The following is a 15487-nucleotide window of genomic DNA, read 5'->3' on the forward strand; positions in this document are numbered from 1 at the left end:
CCTGTGAAGTAAGCAGTTACTTGAAATGATGTTGCCCATGATCCAGTAACTTCTGCACTGAAGGAAGGTTGGGGGCTTTGGGATTATTTTTTCAGTAAATAAAGGGTAAGATAATGAAATGACACTTGAGTGTCACGGGTGGCACTTGAGAGGCAGGATAGTTGATAATGAGGCGTGTCTAGACTGCCTGGATTAGTTTTGACTCTTCTTAATTATGTGGTCTTTGGCAAGTTCCTTTAGCTCTCTGAGCCTGACTTTGCTCATCTGTAAGATGGAATTCATTCTAGGTAATAAGTATGGAATATATGCGAAGTAATTAGAATAGTACCTGATCTGTTGCATGGAGTTCTTTTATAGTTCTTTTCCTTTGTTTTCCCTTCTTCTCCTCATCCCCCTTCCCTTCTTTTTCCTCTTCCTCCTCCTCCTCTTCCTCCTCCTCGTCCTCCTCCTCTTCCTCCTCCTTCTCTTCCTCCTCCTCTTCCTCCTCCCCTTCGTCATTCTCTTCCTCCTCCTCCTCTTCCTCCTCTTCTTCCTCTCCTTCTCTTTCATCTTCCTCTTCTTCTTCTTCCTCTTCCTTTTCTTCTTCCTCTTCCTCCTCTTCCTCTTCCTCCTCCTCCTCCTCTCCTCTTTTTCTACTTCCCTTAAAATGTTCCATGTATTGCAAGTTCTATTTAGGTGTTTGATGTGTCTGTGAATTGGGCTGCAACTCAAGAGAATTATGCCAAGCCTCTGGGGTCAAGAGCATTTTGAGGTCAATAAATACCCTGTTGTATTCCTCACTGTTAGTGTAAATCAGTTAGGTGCCTTCACAGTTCCAGTTGCTTTGTTTTTCCTACCAGGTGTATGACAGCTGCTAACATAAATGTTACTTATGGTCAAAGAGAAAAGTGCCCTTTCCTCTGGGCAGTTGCAGCTCCCTGTCGGTGTGCCATTTGGCAAGCAGAGCATCGGCTGGGCAAGATGCCTCTTGTGGCGCTCAGGCTGCGTGACTGTTCGGGGCACTGATGGGAGTATTAGCCCTGGAACTTGGAGATCTGGCTTTGGAAATTCACATCTCATGCTCCAGGGTGAATTCTGCAGGTTGGACTGGATTGCTGGTAATTGTACCTGATTTCTTTGCCCTTCCCTTGTTGGCTGAGGAGGGGGGCGAGCATGGAGTCCATTACTTGAAGGGCTTGGGTGTGAGTGGGACTCCACAGGTGTGTTGTCAGGTGGTCAGCACATGGATATTCTACTCTGGAGATTGGATGAGATCATGTAGGTATAGTGAGTGGAATAAGACAGCAGATGAACTAAGGGCTGAGGCCCCAAGGAACTCAGACTTTCAGAGATCAGGTGGAAGTATAGGTATGGGCAGGCGCATCTGAAAAGGAGACCTCACAAAGGGAGGAGGGGAATGAGGGTGAGCTGTCACAAAAGGTAAGAGAAGAGAGCGAAAACCTATGCCTACCTCTTGGAAATAGCTGTGCAGGCTGCTTGGGTGTGTACATCATGATAGTGATTCATGATGCATTGAAAGGGAATTCTAGCATTTCTCTTACCTCACTGATGAATCACCTCCTGTCTCATAGGTGAAAGCTTCCGATGCAGACGCCGGACTCTATGGCTTTGTTGAGTATTCTCTTTATGCCGGATTTCAAAGCTATGATGTGCCTCAAGCATTCCAGATTGACCCACATGATGGGCGAATCTGTGTTTCTCAAGATATCGACAGGGAAAGGGATCCAGACACCTATGATCTCTTGGTGAAAGCTAAGGATGGGGTAAGTCTTTACGTATGAAATTGTAAACATACTCAAAAGTGAACCAGTGTGTATGCATTAGATGGTACCAAGGATCATCAGTCAACGGTTGGCCAATCTTGGTTCATAAATCACTGCCTCTTTCCTTGGCTGGAGTGTTTCAAAGCAAATACCAGACATTGTATCATTTCATCCATAAATAGTTCAGTAATATCTCTAACAGATAATGACTTTTGAAAAACACAACTACAATACATTAACAGTAGTCCTTTAATATTTAGTATTGATTCCATTTAAAATTTACTAGATTACCTAAAAATATCTTTTAATAGCTGGCATGTTCAAACAGGTTCACAAATGGATTTGATTACTGTATCCCTCACATTTCAATCTGTAACCATGAGCCTCCCACCCTCCCCTTGACATTTTCTCCTATAGTATTTATTTTTGGAAAAAGATCAATTGTCCTGTATACTTTCCTTATTCTAAATGTGACTGATTACATCCTTGGGATTCATTTAATGTATTCTTATTATCATGGTTCCTATAAACTGGCATTTTGAGCCAGAGACTGATGAGTTCTGGCTGTATTTAGGTGGTTCTCTTTGCTTCTCTCTTTGCATCAGCAGATACATACCATAATTTCATTAGGAGTTGCAATAGGATGATTTTTTAAATTCTGTTATTCTTTTTGCATTCATTATCTGAAATTCTTCAATTAAGAAGAATGTTCTCTCATCAACTATTTGATTACCTTGAAATTTAATTTATACAGGAAAGGCAGGATAATGCTTGATTATTTCACTGTTTTTTTATCAGTTTTTAGAAAAATGAGTTGGTGCATTTACCATCTCCAAACATTACTGATGATTTTTCTTCCTAGTTTGATTGTAAATTCTTCTATTTTTATACATTTGATGTATTTCATATCATATTGCTGACCTTATCCTTTTTGTTTTGTTTTGTTTTGTTTGTCTTTTTAGGGCCATACCCCAGGCATGTGGAGGTTCCCAGGCTAGGGGTGGAATCGGAGCAACCAGCCGCCAGCCCACACCACAGCTCATGGGAATGCCGGATCCTTAACCTCCTGAGCAAGGCCAGGGATTGATCCCGTGTCTTCATGGATACTAGTCGGGTTTATCAACCACTGAGCCACGACAGGAACTCTGACCTTATCCTTTCTGATGTTCAAATTAATTGACCCATTTTAGATCAGAGGCAGCATCTTCAATTTGGCGCTTATGTCTTTTTTTTTGGTGAACTTTCAAATTAACATATAAAGTGCATGAAGAATATTGCACAGATCATAAGTGTACAGCTCAATGGATTTTTGCAAAATGAAAACCCATGCCTAGAAAGATGCAGAAACATCAGCAATACTCTAAAAGTCCCTGCTCTCCTATCCCCCCAACCCTTTGAGGGTAATCATGGTGAATTCTAATACCAAATATTATTTGCCTACTTTCAAGCTTTCAGGGAATGAATTCATCCAGTATGGGTTTTTTTGGTTCTTTTACAGGGCATTATCTATGAGCGTCATTCATTCTGTTGTGTGGAGCAATAGTTTATTCATTCTCATGGGTTTATAGTATTCTTTCATGTGAATTTACGATAATCTTTAATCTGTTTTATAATTGATGGGCTCTATTTTAGGTAATGACAAATAATATCTCTAATAACTGTCTTACACATGTAATTTATTGCACAAATGTAAGCATTTATTTTGGGTGTATATTTAGGAATGGAATTGCTACATTATAAGAAAATCAAACAACTTTTTAAAACAATTGTACCAATTTCTACTCCCGCCAATTTTATTTATTCCACATCATTCCCAACATTTGGTACTTAATGATTTTTGTTTGTTTGTTTGTTTGTTTGTTTTTTGGTCTTTTAGGGCCATACCCACAGCATATGGAAGTTCCCTGACTAGGGGTCAAATTGGAGCTGCAGATGCCAGCCTACACCACAGCCACAGCAACTGGGGATCCAAGCCACAGCTGTGACCTACACCATGGCTTATGGCAACGCCAGATCCTTAACCCACTGAGTGAAGCCAGGGATCAAACCTGCATCCTCGTGGATCCTAGTTGGGTTCGTTAGTATTATAAACTCCCTTTAATGTCTGTTTAATTATAGCAGTTCTGTACCTGGGTGATGCTGTATCACACTGGAATTTTACTTTGCATTTCCTTGATGACTAGTGAATCGGGCACTTTTAAAACATTTATTGGCTATCTGTAGAACTTGTTTGGTGAAGTGTCTAATTCTTTATCCATTTTCTGTTGTACAGTTGGCTTCCTTTTCTTCTTGATTTGTGTGAATTCTTTATTTTATTTTTTTTTTCTTTTTGCCTTTGTAGGGCCACACCTGTGGCATTTGGAGGTTCCCAGGCTAGGGGTCGAATCAGAACTGTAGCTGCCGGCCTATACCACAGCCACAGCAACGCAGGATCCAAGCCACATCTGCGACCTACACCATAGCTCATGTCAATGCCGGATCCTTAACCCTCTGAGCAAGGCCAGGGATCGAACCTGCAACCGCATGGTTCCTTGTCAGATTTGTTTCTGCTGTGCCACGATGGGAACTCTGATTTGTGTGAATTCTTTATGTTTTTGGCAGGCAAGCCCTTTGTTGTATATGTTTATGCATGTATCGTCTGCATTTTCATGGCCTGCCTTTTCACTCCCTTAATGGAGTCTTTTGAGGAATAGAAATTCTTCATTCTAGTAAAACTCAGTGAATCCATTTGTTTCCCTTTACAGCTAATACTTTTTCTGTCCTTTTAAGCAGTACTTGCTTATGTGGACCTGAAGGTACTCTCGTGTTTTCTCAAAAAAATTGTATTGTTTTTACCTTTCCACTTATTATTATTTCAGTCTAGCAGGAGGAAGGTTTATTTTCCCCCAATATGGATGTTCAGTTGACCCAGCATTCACTGTACTATACACTCACCTTGGTCATGAATCAGGTGATGGTATATGCATGTGTGTGTCTCCTAGACACCTGATTTTTGACCCATTTATCTCCCTTTGTCCTAGCTCCATCGTCCCTTAATTGTTTAAGCTTTTCAATAGGTCACGATATCATCTATTTATTTAGCTTGTCCTTCCCTTTTGAGATTGCCTTGATTGTTCCTGACCATTTATATTTCCGAGTCCATCTTAGAAACAGCTTGTTCAGGGAGTTCCCATCGTGGCGCAGTGGTTAACGAATCCGACTAGGAACCATGAGGTTGCGGGTTCGATCCCTGCCCTTGCTCAGTGGGTTAACGATCCGGCGTTGCCGTGAGCTGTGGTGTGGGTTGCAGACGCGGCTCAGATCCCGCGTTGCTGTGGCTGTGGCGTAGGCCGGTGGCTACAGCTCCGATTCAACCCCTAGCCTGGGAACCTCCATATGCCGTGGGAGCGGCCCAAGAAATAGCAACAATAACAACAACAACAACAAAAAAAGACAAAAGACAAAAAAAAAAAAAAAAAAAGAAACAGCTTGTTCAATTTTCATTGCATTGGACAGCAAATATAGCCTGCTGTACACAGTATGCTCCACATTTATTTTGTCACTGAGTCTGTTTTGGAGACTTTGTTTCTTTTTTATCTGCTTACGACTCACTTGTGGAGATAGGTACTGCTAACACTTTTTGATCTCATCTTTATCTTCTGAAATTAGTGGGAGAAACTACCTACTTAGGACATGCTTTGAGGAGAAAAATGAGACTAAATATATTTATTACAGGTAATCATGTAGAAATTAACATGGGAGTTCCCGTTGTGGCACATCAGAAACACATCCAACTAGTGACCATGAGGTTTCAGGTTCAATCCCTGGCCTTGCTCAGTGGGTTAAGGATTGGCATTGCCATGAGCTGTGGTATAGGTTGCAGATGAGGCTTGGATCCCGAGTTGCTGTGGCTGTGGTGTAGGCCAGTGGCTACAGCTTCCATTCAGCCTCTAGCCTGGGAACTTATGTATGCTGTGGGTGTGGCCCTAAAAAGAAAAAAAAAAAAAAACATGAAAATAAAGTCATTCAGACTCATCATTACCATGATCATTACTGTGATCTATTTGGCTAGATCTTATCAACCCCATCTAGGTGGTTTTAGGAATTTCTGCTTCCATGGAAGAAAAGGAGGAAACAAAAGTAAGAGTGAATAGGAAAATTTAGGTTACTTCAAGTCTATGTGATTATTTAAAGCTCAGTATATATGCACACATAAACATCTACCCAAGGCTTCAGAAACTTCTTCTTAATAGATTTTGAGGCAGTTGTAAAAGACCATCCTAGATTGAACAAACAATTTAAATCCAGTACTGTAGTGGTAGAACATCTGTTTCTAATTTGTTGGCTTCTTCAGATGATTTTATAAAAGTATATGTAGAAATTACCTTAGTAGAAATAAGTTCACCTGATGCCAGAATTTTTTTTTCACTACCGAAAGGTAGTGCATTAATTAGGAGCATTGGCAGTGGAATAAAAAAATCAACCCAGATATTTAATTTCAACCTCCTCACTTGCTTCTTTCTGGGTCCGTATTGAATCTACTCTGTACATTTATTTACTCTGTGAAGAAAGTTTTCTTTCCGTCTCAGCTCACCAGTCTCCATTGCAACACCAAGTGTATCTTTTTTTTTTTTTTCTTTTTGGTCTTTTTGCCCTTTCTAGGGCCGCTCCTGAGGCATATGGAGGTTCCTAGGCTAGGGGTCAAATCAGAGCTGTACCTGCCGGCCTACGCCACAGCCACAGCAATGCGGGATCCGAGCCGTGTCTGCCACCTATACCACAGCTCATGGCAACGCCGGATCCTTAAGCCACTGAGCAAGGCCAGGGATCGAACCTACAACCTCATGGTTCCTAGTCGGATTCGTTAACCACTGCGCCATGTCGGGAACTCCATCAAGTGTATCTTTAACCACACTATCCCTCTGTAATGTGTTCCCAGATTGAACACAGGGTTAGGAGATGCATTTTTTTTTTTTCTCCAGCTAAAAGGTGTCTTATTTTCAGGATAATTAAGTGGCTATGACACTTATGTTAATTTTTAGAAAATCAAAGAAGAGACCATCTTCAGGTTCACGATTGCTATGGTGTGAATGTTTGTTCCCCTCAAATTCATGTGTTGAAATCCTAAAGCCCAAGGTGACTTGTATTAGGAGGTGGGGACTTCAGAATGTGATGAGGTCATCAGGGTGGGGCCCTCATCCGTGAAATTAGTGCCCTGATGAAGGAGGTCCCGGAGAGCTCCCTAGCCTCTCCTGTTCTCTGAGGACACAGCAAGAAGGTGGGAGTCTCCAGGCCAGAACCCAGCTGTGATCTCAGTCTTCCAGCCTCCAGACCATGATCAATCAATTCTGTTGTTTCTAAGCCATCACTCTGTAGTATTTGTTACAGCATCTCAAGTGAACTGAGACAGTGATACATGTGAATCAGAATTCTTCCTGTAGCTCCCGTTGTGGCTCAGTGGGTTAAGAACCCAACTAGTATCCATGAGGATGAGGGTTCGATCCCTGCCCTCGCTCAGTGGATATGACATTGCTGTGAGCTTCTGTGTAGGTTGCAGACGTGGCTGGGATCCCACCTTGCTGTGGCTGTTGTGTAGGCCAGTAGCTGCAGCTCTGATTGGACCCTTAGCCAGGGAACTTCCATAGGCTGCAGGTATGGCCGTAAAAAGACAAAAAAAAAAAAAAAAAAAAGAGAGAGAGAGAGAGAGAATATTCGTCTGTAAAAATTCCTTATTTTGTAGCTAGAATCCCTGTTCCCCCCACCAACAAAGTACAATGTGTTACAGATTTGTTAGAACAGAAACATCCTTCCTGTGGGTACTTCATATTCAAGGTTTTCTTCCTGTTACAGATGGGGGCTGGTCTGTACCGTGCCTGGTTTAATATAAGCTTTGTTATTATTTAGTAGTGGGTAAGGAGACAACTACCATTGAAAAAGCTGTGTGAGTAACACATCTGTTACTCAGAGATCCCAAGGGGGGAGATGCCACATTATGGGAGAGGGTGTGTATGTTGTGGGCACACAATGGGAAGCCCTGGGAATGCTTGGAAGACAGAGGGAGAGAGGGAAGACTTTGAGCAAGGGCCTTCTTTGTGGTTTCCAAGGGAATGAATGGGAGATGCAGAATAAGCAGGTTTAAGAATAGCTAGATGTTTGTTTGTCTTTTTAGGGCCGCACCCTCGGGCACATGGAAGTTCCCAGTCTAAGGGTTGAATTGGAGCTACAGCTGCCGGCCTACACCACAGCCATAGCAACTCGGGATCCAAGCCTTACCTACGACCTACAGCACAGCTCACGGCAATGCTGGATCCTTAACCCACTGAGTGAGGTCAGGGATTGAACCTGAACCCTAATGGATATTAGTTGGGTTCATTACCACTGAGCCACCACGGGAACTCCACATTAGCTAGTTTGAATAGTTTCAGTGGCCTGGGGCATAGAGGCATCTGTGATTATTAGATACCTGGCTGTGGGGTGATTAGGGCAGGTGCATAGTGGCCCACAGTGTGCAAGCCCATAAAAGAGGTAGTTGGGAGTGTGGACTCTGGGCTGATTGGTTCACATTGGAGAAGCACAGTCACCTGATCTTAGCAGTCCCTCCAGGATCAGCAAGACCCCAGCTATCAACATATCAGAATACAGAACAGAAGACATAGCCCTGCACTGCTCTGGGGCAGAGCTCCCCACCTTCGCTGGAGAGGACCACAAAAGACTGACCAGAATACCTGGTGTGCCTTAGACCGTGCAAAAGAAAATCTTTGCAACCTCCTTGTTTCACTCCAATTTCTTGGAAATCACATCTAGCGGTAAGGAGGGCATTCACTACACAATTTAACTTCTGGCCCAGTGTAGCGTCTTAAATCATCAAAGAAAGATGTTGTTGTGGCAGGTGGTAGTCTCAGTACGTTGCCTTTGTGTGAGGCCCCCGTGGTCCCAAGCAGGCTCCACTCAATACTGTTTGATCCTGGGCACCAAGTCCACATACCCCATGTCAGGGGCCACCCATACGCTCTTCCTCTTCATCGTCATTTTCACTCTCCTCTCTGGGATCATCATCTTCCTCATCTTTACATCTTCCTTCTGTGACCTCTGCCTCTTCTCCCTCCTCTCCCAAGTCTGCCTCCTCCAGATGCTCTGAGTTTTTAGATCCACCTCCACCACCATCTTCCATCCTTCCATGCTGTGAAAATCAAGGCTGTAAAAGTCATCAAAGGTGAGCTGGCACTCACCTGCTGCATACAGGCCCTGGAGACGTGGGGCAGCCCATGCTTCATGGCTGGGGTCATGTTGGAAAGAGGACTCACTCCATCAGAGGCCACTTGGTTTTGTCTGAACCACATCCCTCCTTCCTGTTGCCTGGGGTGAAGGGCACTTGCTCAGTGGTGACCATGGTTCCATCCTCTGCATCCCCCACTTTGACCCTCTCCAGGGGCTCCTGGATGCCGACTTCCCCACGTTCCTCCTTGTCACCTCCTTTGAACCACCTCTTTTGTCTCACCTGCGTTTTCTCTTCTCTGACCCAGATACCCTTAGGTGCCCTGCAAACCAGCAGTTCTTTGTGGTATCTTAGAAATACAGGTCATCGGAGTTCCTGTCATGGCGCAGTGGTAAATGAATCTGACTAGGAACCATGAGGTTGTGGGTTCGATCCCTGGCCTTGCTCAGCGGGTTAACGATCTTGTGTTGCTGTGGCTCTGGTGTAGGCCGGCGGCTACAGCTCTGATTAGACCCCTAGCCTGGGAACCTCCATATGCCGAGAGAGTGGCCCTAGAAAAGACAAAAAAAAAAAAAAGAAAAAAAAAAGAAATACAGATCATCAGAGCACCTGTCTTTCGGATTCTCTTCCCTTCTGCATCACAGACCCCCCTCCCCAAGGAAGAGCAGTGTCTGATGACTTAACATCACTGCTGAAACACTGGCTCTAGGCATGAGCTCTGTGCCTTTCTTCCTTCCTCAGGCTTTAGTTGGAATGTACCTGAAAGCAAGGTGTATTGAGCATGCCCACCTGTATTGAGCATTTCAGGTAACCTCCAAAGATGATTCCAGCCCCCAGAGAGTGATGGACATTTGGCAGTCAAGTCTGGGTCCCTTCTGGGGACAGCTTGCTCTGTGTGAATGGGCCCAGGTTAAAGGCTTGTCATTGTCCTGGATATAATTCCTCGTACTTCTGTGGCAACTGCCAAAAAGACTTAGCTGTGACTTCCAGGCTACCGTCTGATACCTTCTTTGATCTAGAGGACCCCCTGCTATTTTGACTTGGTCCCAGGTCTTGGGTGCCAAGTGCAGGACCCAAAGATCCACATAGTGAATAAGAGCTGTTCATCTTTCTCAGGATGAGTGAAGAACGACACATTCAGCGCTGGTGAGGGGGGAACACTGTGTTTCTTTCTTTTTATTTTTTGTCTTTCCTAGGGCCGCACCTGCGTCAAATGGAGCTTCCCAGGCTAGGGGTTGAATTGGAGCTGCAGCTGCCAGCCTACACCACAGCCACAGCTATGCCAGATCCGAGCCGTGTCTGCGACCTACACCACAGCTCACCCCAGCACTGGATCCTCAACCCACTGAGCAAGGCCAGGGATCGAACCTGCAACCTCATGGTTCCTAGTTGGATTCATTTCCACTGTGCCACGACGGGAACTCCGGGAACACGGTGTTTCTGCTGTCTGAATCTTGGCAGCATCTCATGTCTGGAAATGGGCTATCACAGCCTCAAGGCTCCTCCTTGCCCAGAATTTGAAGAATAACTTCTTTATCTTTCTCTCCGTCTTGGTGGCCGACTTCTCCTTCTTGACCATCACTGGAGTCCGAGGTGGTGGGGAGACCCAGGGAAGGAGCCGTGGGGTCAGCCCGCCTGGAAGCAGGTCCTTCTCAGTGGCAGAACTGGCAATTTTTTTTTCTTTTGGCCACACCTGCGGCATATGAAAATTCCTGGGCCAGGGATCAAACCTACGCCATAGAAGCGACCCGAGCCACAGCAATGGCAACACTGGATCCTAAACCTGATGAGTCTCCAGGGAAATCTTGGTGATTTTTTTTTTTTTGGTCTTTTTAGGGCTGCCCTCGTGGCATGTGGAAATTCCCAGACTAGAGGGTCAAATTGGAGCTACAGCTGCCTGCCTACACCACAGCCACAGCAACACAGCAACGCGGGATCTGAGCTGCATCTGTGACCCACAACAGAGCTCACGGCAATGCTGGAGCCTTAACCCACTGAGGGAGGCCACAGATCGAACCCACGTCCTCATGGATGCTAGTTAGATTTGTTTCCACTGAGCTATGACAGGAACTTCCCCTGGTGATGTATTTTTAAAGACAAATTTTTAAAAAGTCTCCCCCTGTTTGTAAATGATAAGCTTTTAACAGCTTCTAATCTACATCTCGTTGGGACCTAAAATTGAATGGCGTCCAGTGTTTCTGGTGTTTGCCTCAGAGTGTGTGAGAGTAACATAAATGTGTGTGTGTGTGTGTGTGTGAGAGAGAGAGAGAGAGAGAGAGAGAGAGAGAGAGAGAGAGAGAGAGAGAGAGAGAGAGATCCAGCGTGCCGTGTTTGTTCTGCCATCTGCATAATCTTTGTACATTTCTTCGGTGATGAAATGTGCCTTTCCACAGGGTGAAGCCCGCGCGTCCCATCTTTATTCTGTGTGATATCTGCCAGGGGCACATGCTCCTGATCCAAATGGTTGGTTAAGATGAAGATATCATTGTTGGTCATGACTTGGTAGCCTACCTGTCCTCTGAAAGCGATCTAGCTTGGAGCTGAAAAAGTATTGAACTCAGGCAAAGTGTTTTAGGGTCAAGATGTTGGGTTCTTGGCCATCACGACTGTATTTAAAACAATGAACTGCACCTTGACGGGAAACCTTTAACTGTACAGAATTACCTTAACAATCTCTGCCTTTTCCTCTGATCCTTTCTCTTTCTAATATATGTCCTGGAAGCTCTTGGAAGAAAATTGCTGAGAAACCTATTTACCCATGGTCACTAAGAGATATTTATCTGTCCATAGGAGACTTTTTCTTATAAAAGACCTAGATGTTCAGGGCTTCTTCTCCATTTATCCTTGTGATGACTGTCAATATTTTGAAATCCCATCGCTGCTTTTATTCTCCTTGTATCACTTCTGAAATGGCCTATTTTTTGGTGCTACAGTTGTTGCCATTTACCTCATTCAAAGCAATCATGAAGGTGCTCTAAAGTGACAGAATGAAAAGAAAGAATTTGGGTTACCCTGGAAGTCAAGTGATTGTCCCACGAGATTTTAATTATTTCATGCTTATCTCTAATTCCTGTTTCCTTTTACCTTGCATTTTCACGAAATGAATGTTTCTTTTTTGGTGTGTGTGTTTATTACCGTTCTCTCTCTATTTTTTGTGACATCCTGAATTCTGTGGCTGAAATAAGGGTCTGAGATAAAGCGCTTTCAACTCTAGCACCAGCACTCCAGGCTTCAGGATGGTTGTTTCAGACCAGCCATATAGAAAGTAAATAGACTTAGACCTTAATTTATATATATGTGTGTGTGTGTATATATATATATACATATGAATATGTATATAAATATCATAAATGTTGGCCATTGAAGTTGTGTTGCAGAGTGTGTAATGCAAGTAGATCTCTAGATACAAACTTGCTGAGTAAAAAGGGCTCACTCATTTTTTCCCTCACTGTTATTAGGTATAATTAATGAGTTAAAATGGTATATATTTAAGGTGTACAGCCTGATGGTTTGATTATATGTATACTTTGTAGAGTGCTACCAACCATCAAGATAATTAACGTCTTCGTCATTTCACATAGTGAGCGCCAAGGACACTTAATATCTACCTTCAGCAAATTTCAAGTATGTGTTATTACTCATCATCACCATGCCGAGCGTTTGGTCTCCAGAATGTATTCATTTTGCATAACGGAAACTTAGGGCATGCTCATTTTGATTTTAATAGATAAAAGGATCTCACTTTCCAAAAAGCACTTACTTTTGTGCTCACTCCTATCTTCTATTTCAATGGTCACCCTGCCCAACCCAGTTTCAGGAATAAACTGTTGCCCAGTTACCCATATAGTCCAGCTAAATTGTCTGAACTACATCTCAAGATGATTGTCTACCAGGACGAATCCCCATATGTCTTGAGTACCACTTGGCCTCATTCTTACCTCTAGAAGTTTAAGCCTTTCAGCCGCCGTCTCTCATCTGTATTCTCATTCCCATCCTGTTCTGTTCATCCTTCAATTGGGGCCGATCTCCTCGCCCCGCCCCCGTCTGCAGGCCCTTACTCTTCCAGCACGGCCTCCGGAACTTCTGGTCCATCCATCATTTAGCAAACTGCCTTATAATCTCAGCCTGACCTCTGATGGTTCCTTTATCTTTTTGCCCTGATTAACACAGGCTTCCCCAGCCTATCCTCTCTGCTCTCTGGTGGCAAAGCCCGTATTCCACTCAGTGAGCCAGGAGGGGGATGTTGCAGTGGGTATCTTCCCTGTTGCCCACTCACACCCAAATCACTTCTACTCTTTTCTCCAAAACCGATTGGCTTTTTTTTTTTTTCTTCACTTCTTAGGGCCACACTTGCGGCATGTGGAGGTTCCCAGGCTAGGGGTCCAATTGGAGCTACAGCTGCCGGCCTACACCACAGTCATAGCAACAGCAACTTGGGATCTGAGCCGCGTCTGTGACCTGTTACACCACAGCTCTCGGCAACGCCAGATCCTTAACCCACTGAGCGAGGCCAGGGATTGAACCTGCATCCTCATGGTTCCTAGTCAGATTTGTTTCTGACAGGAACTCCCCAATTGGCTTTCAAAGTTCATTATTGTCAGACTCTACCATGGCCACTCTTTGCGGCTGCTGGCATGTTCTAAACCTCTTTGTCACCAAGAACCTTTACATCTGACTCAGCCTTCCGCTCCTTGACTCTTCCCTCGTAGAAACTTCACTGTCTTTTTTTTTTTTTTTTTTTTTTTTTTGGCTGTGCTGCAGCATATGGAAATTCCAGGGCCAGGGATTGAACCCCCACCATAGCAGCAAACTGAGCCACAGCAGTGACAATGCCAGATGCTTAATCTGCTGCACCACTAGGGAACTCCTTCACTGTTCATTTTTTGAACCACCCAATACCCTGAGTCTATCAGGTCCTTGAATTTCTTTCTTTCTCTCTCTTTCTTTCTTTCTTTTCTTTTCTTTTTTTTTTCTTTCTTTTTTTTTTTTTTTTTTTTTTTGTCTTTTTAGGGCTGTTCCTGTGGCATATGGAGCTTTCCAGGCTAGGGGTCGAATTGGAGCTGCAGCTGCCGGTCTACACTAGAGCAACGCCTGCCCTAAGCTGCATCTGCGACCTACACCACCGCTCATGGCAATGCCAGATCCTTAACCCACTGAGTGAGGCCGGGGATCGAACCTGCCCTCATGAATACTAGTCAGATTCATTTCCACTGAGCCACAAAGGGAACTCCTCTTTTTTTTTCTTTTTTTAAATATGATCTTTTTCCCATTATAGTTGATTTACAGTGTTCACGTCCTTGACTTTCTGATTTCCAGCCTCTGAAATCTTGATATCAAGCAGGATGTATTCTAAAAAATTCTTATTTTTCTCTCCATTTATGTTGCACCTTTTATCTGGTGGATCATTCTTCTGTTCAGATGACTAGTTTACTGATCTGCCATTGAAGTCATTCACCTGGAGATTCCCTTTAGTTCCTTTACTCCACAGAACTTTCCAGGGAAAGCCCCAGCCCTCTTGAACAGAGGTTTAGTCCCAGAGAATTGGGAGGTGACTTTTTGAGGGAATGGAGACAGGGAGTTTAGATTAGCTTCCCTCACGTTGTGCTCTGTGGGATTTGCCTCCCAGGGTGCTCCTCGCACTGAGGGTTCTCTGGTAACTCAGAGTGGAGGACACCTCAGAACTCACCCCACACCCCCCCAGACATGCCTCGGGAAGGCTCTGTGGGAGTCCTGGGCCAAGAACACGTTGACTCTGTTAATTCAGCGTTTCCTCTACTTTTGGACTCAGGAGTCTCCTTCTTTCTTTTGAAGATGCACCTTTTTTATTGCTGCCCCAGGTCTTTTTCTAAAGCCTTGATTTCATTATGTCCCTTCACGAATGCCAGCAACAGTGTCCCGGGTAGGAGTTTAGAAGGAAAACATTACACCTCGAAATGTCATCCTTTCAAACCTTTGTCGGTGTCTTTAATATAAACAATACAGTAAATGTATGTATGATTCATTTGTAAATATGTATGGATACAGGGCAGACTACTCGCCATTCTTTTTACTGAGTCTAAGGCTGTGCAGAAGAAAGTCTCTCCTTCTTAGCATTTAAATCAAAATCTATGAATCTGACCATTTAGGCTTTTCTTTAGATTTTTCCCACCCTCTGTATCTACCCGCCCATTCACTCCAAGCTTTACCAGTATGCTTACCCCCTGCTATAACATGGCTTTTTTTTTTTTAATGTCTTTTTTTTTTTTAGTATCATAAAAGACTTTTATTTTTTTAATGTCATTGTTTCCTAGGATGTTATTTTCACATGAAATATATTTTTTAAATCCTATTTTTTTTTTAATTCTTAAGAGTTTATTTGAGCAAAAATTGATTCGGATGAGGCAGCACCCAACCGGAGGTAGTTAGACGTGCCCACCAGCAGGAACCAGGGGACCTTGTGTTAGAGAGAAGACGCAGAAGCAGAGCAAGAAAATGATTTGATCGGCTGTAACTTAAGCGATCAGATTCTAGTCCTGTTTTATTGGCTTTG

The 15487-nt window shown here is 43.8% G+C and overlaps 2 protein-coding genes across 2 annotated transcripts in view; one reads left to right on the forward strand and one right to left on the reverse strand.

The window, feature by feature from the left end:
* Positions 1–15487, forward strand: part of DCHS2 (dachsous cadherin-related 2) — a 272388-nt gene that overhangs the window by 132437 nt on the left and 124464 nt on the right. Inside the window, exon 2 of the mRNA XM_021101485.2 lies at positions 1572–1763. Within this exon, the coding sequence (XP_020957144.2) occupies positions 1572–1763 (192 nt within the window). The remainder of the gene's footprint in view (positions 1–1571; positions 1764–15487) is intronic.
* LOC146400898 (uncharacterized) lies at positions 71–5224 on the reverse strand. Its single transcript, XM_084972622.1, has 2 exons — positions 4184–5224; positions 71–3723 (listed from the first exon to the last, which is right to left on the reverse strand). Exon 2 carries the CDS (start codon positions 653–655, stop codon positions 317–319), a length of 339 nt encoding a protein of 112 aa, XP_084828748.1. The 5' UTR covers positions 656–3723; positions 4184–5224; the 3' UTR covers positions 71–316.

The sequence above is a fragment of the Sus scrofa genome, chromosome 8 (assembly GCF_054392235.1).
Source record: "Sus scrofa isolate SSC_HxYL_T2T_F1_AM1 chromosome 8, Sscrofa_HxYL_maternal_Yorkshire_Landrace_v2.0, whole genome shotgun sequence".
Classification (NCBI taxonomy): Eukaryota; Metazoa; Chordata; class Mammalia; order Artiodactyla; family Suidae; genus Sus; species Sus scrofa.

Coding starts and splice junctions, on each gene's coding strand:
- LOC146400898 (XM_084972622.1), bottom strand. CDS start 655: ATGGAACATTTTAAGGGAAGTAGAAAAAGAGGAGAGGAGGAGGAGGAG.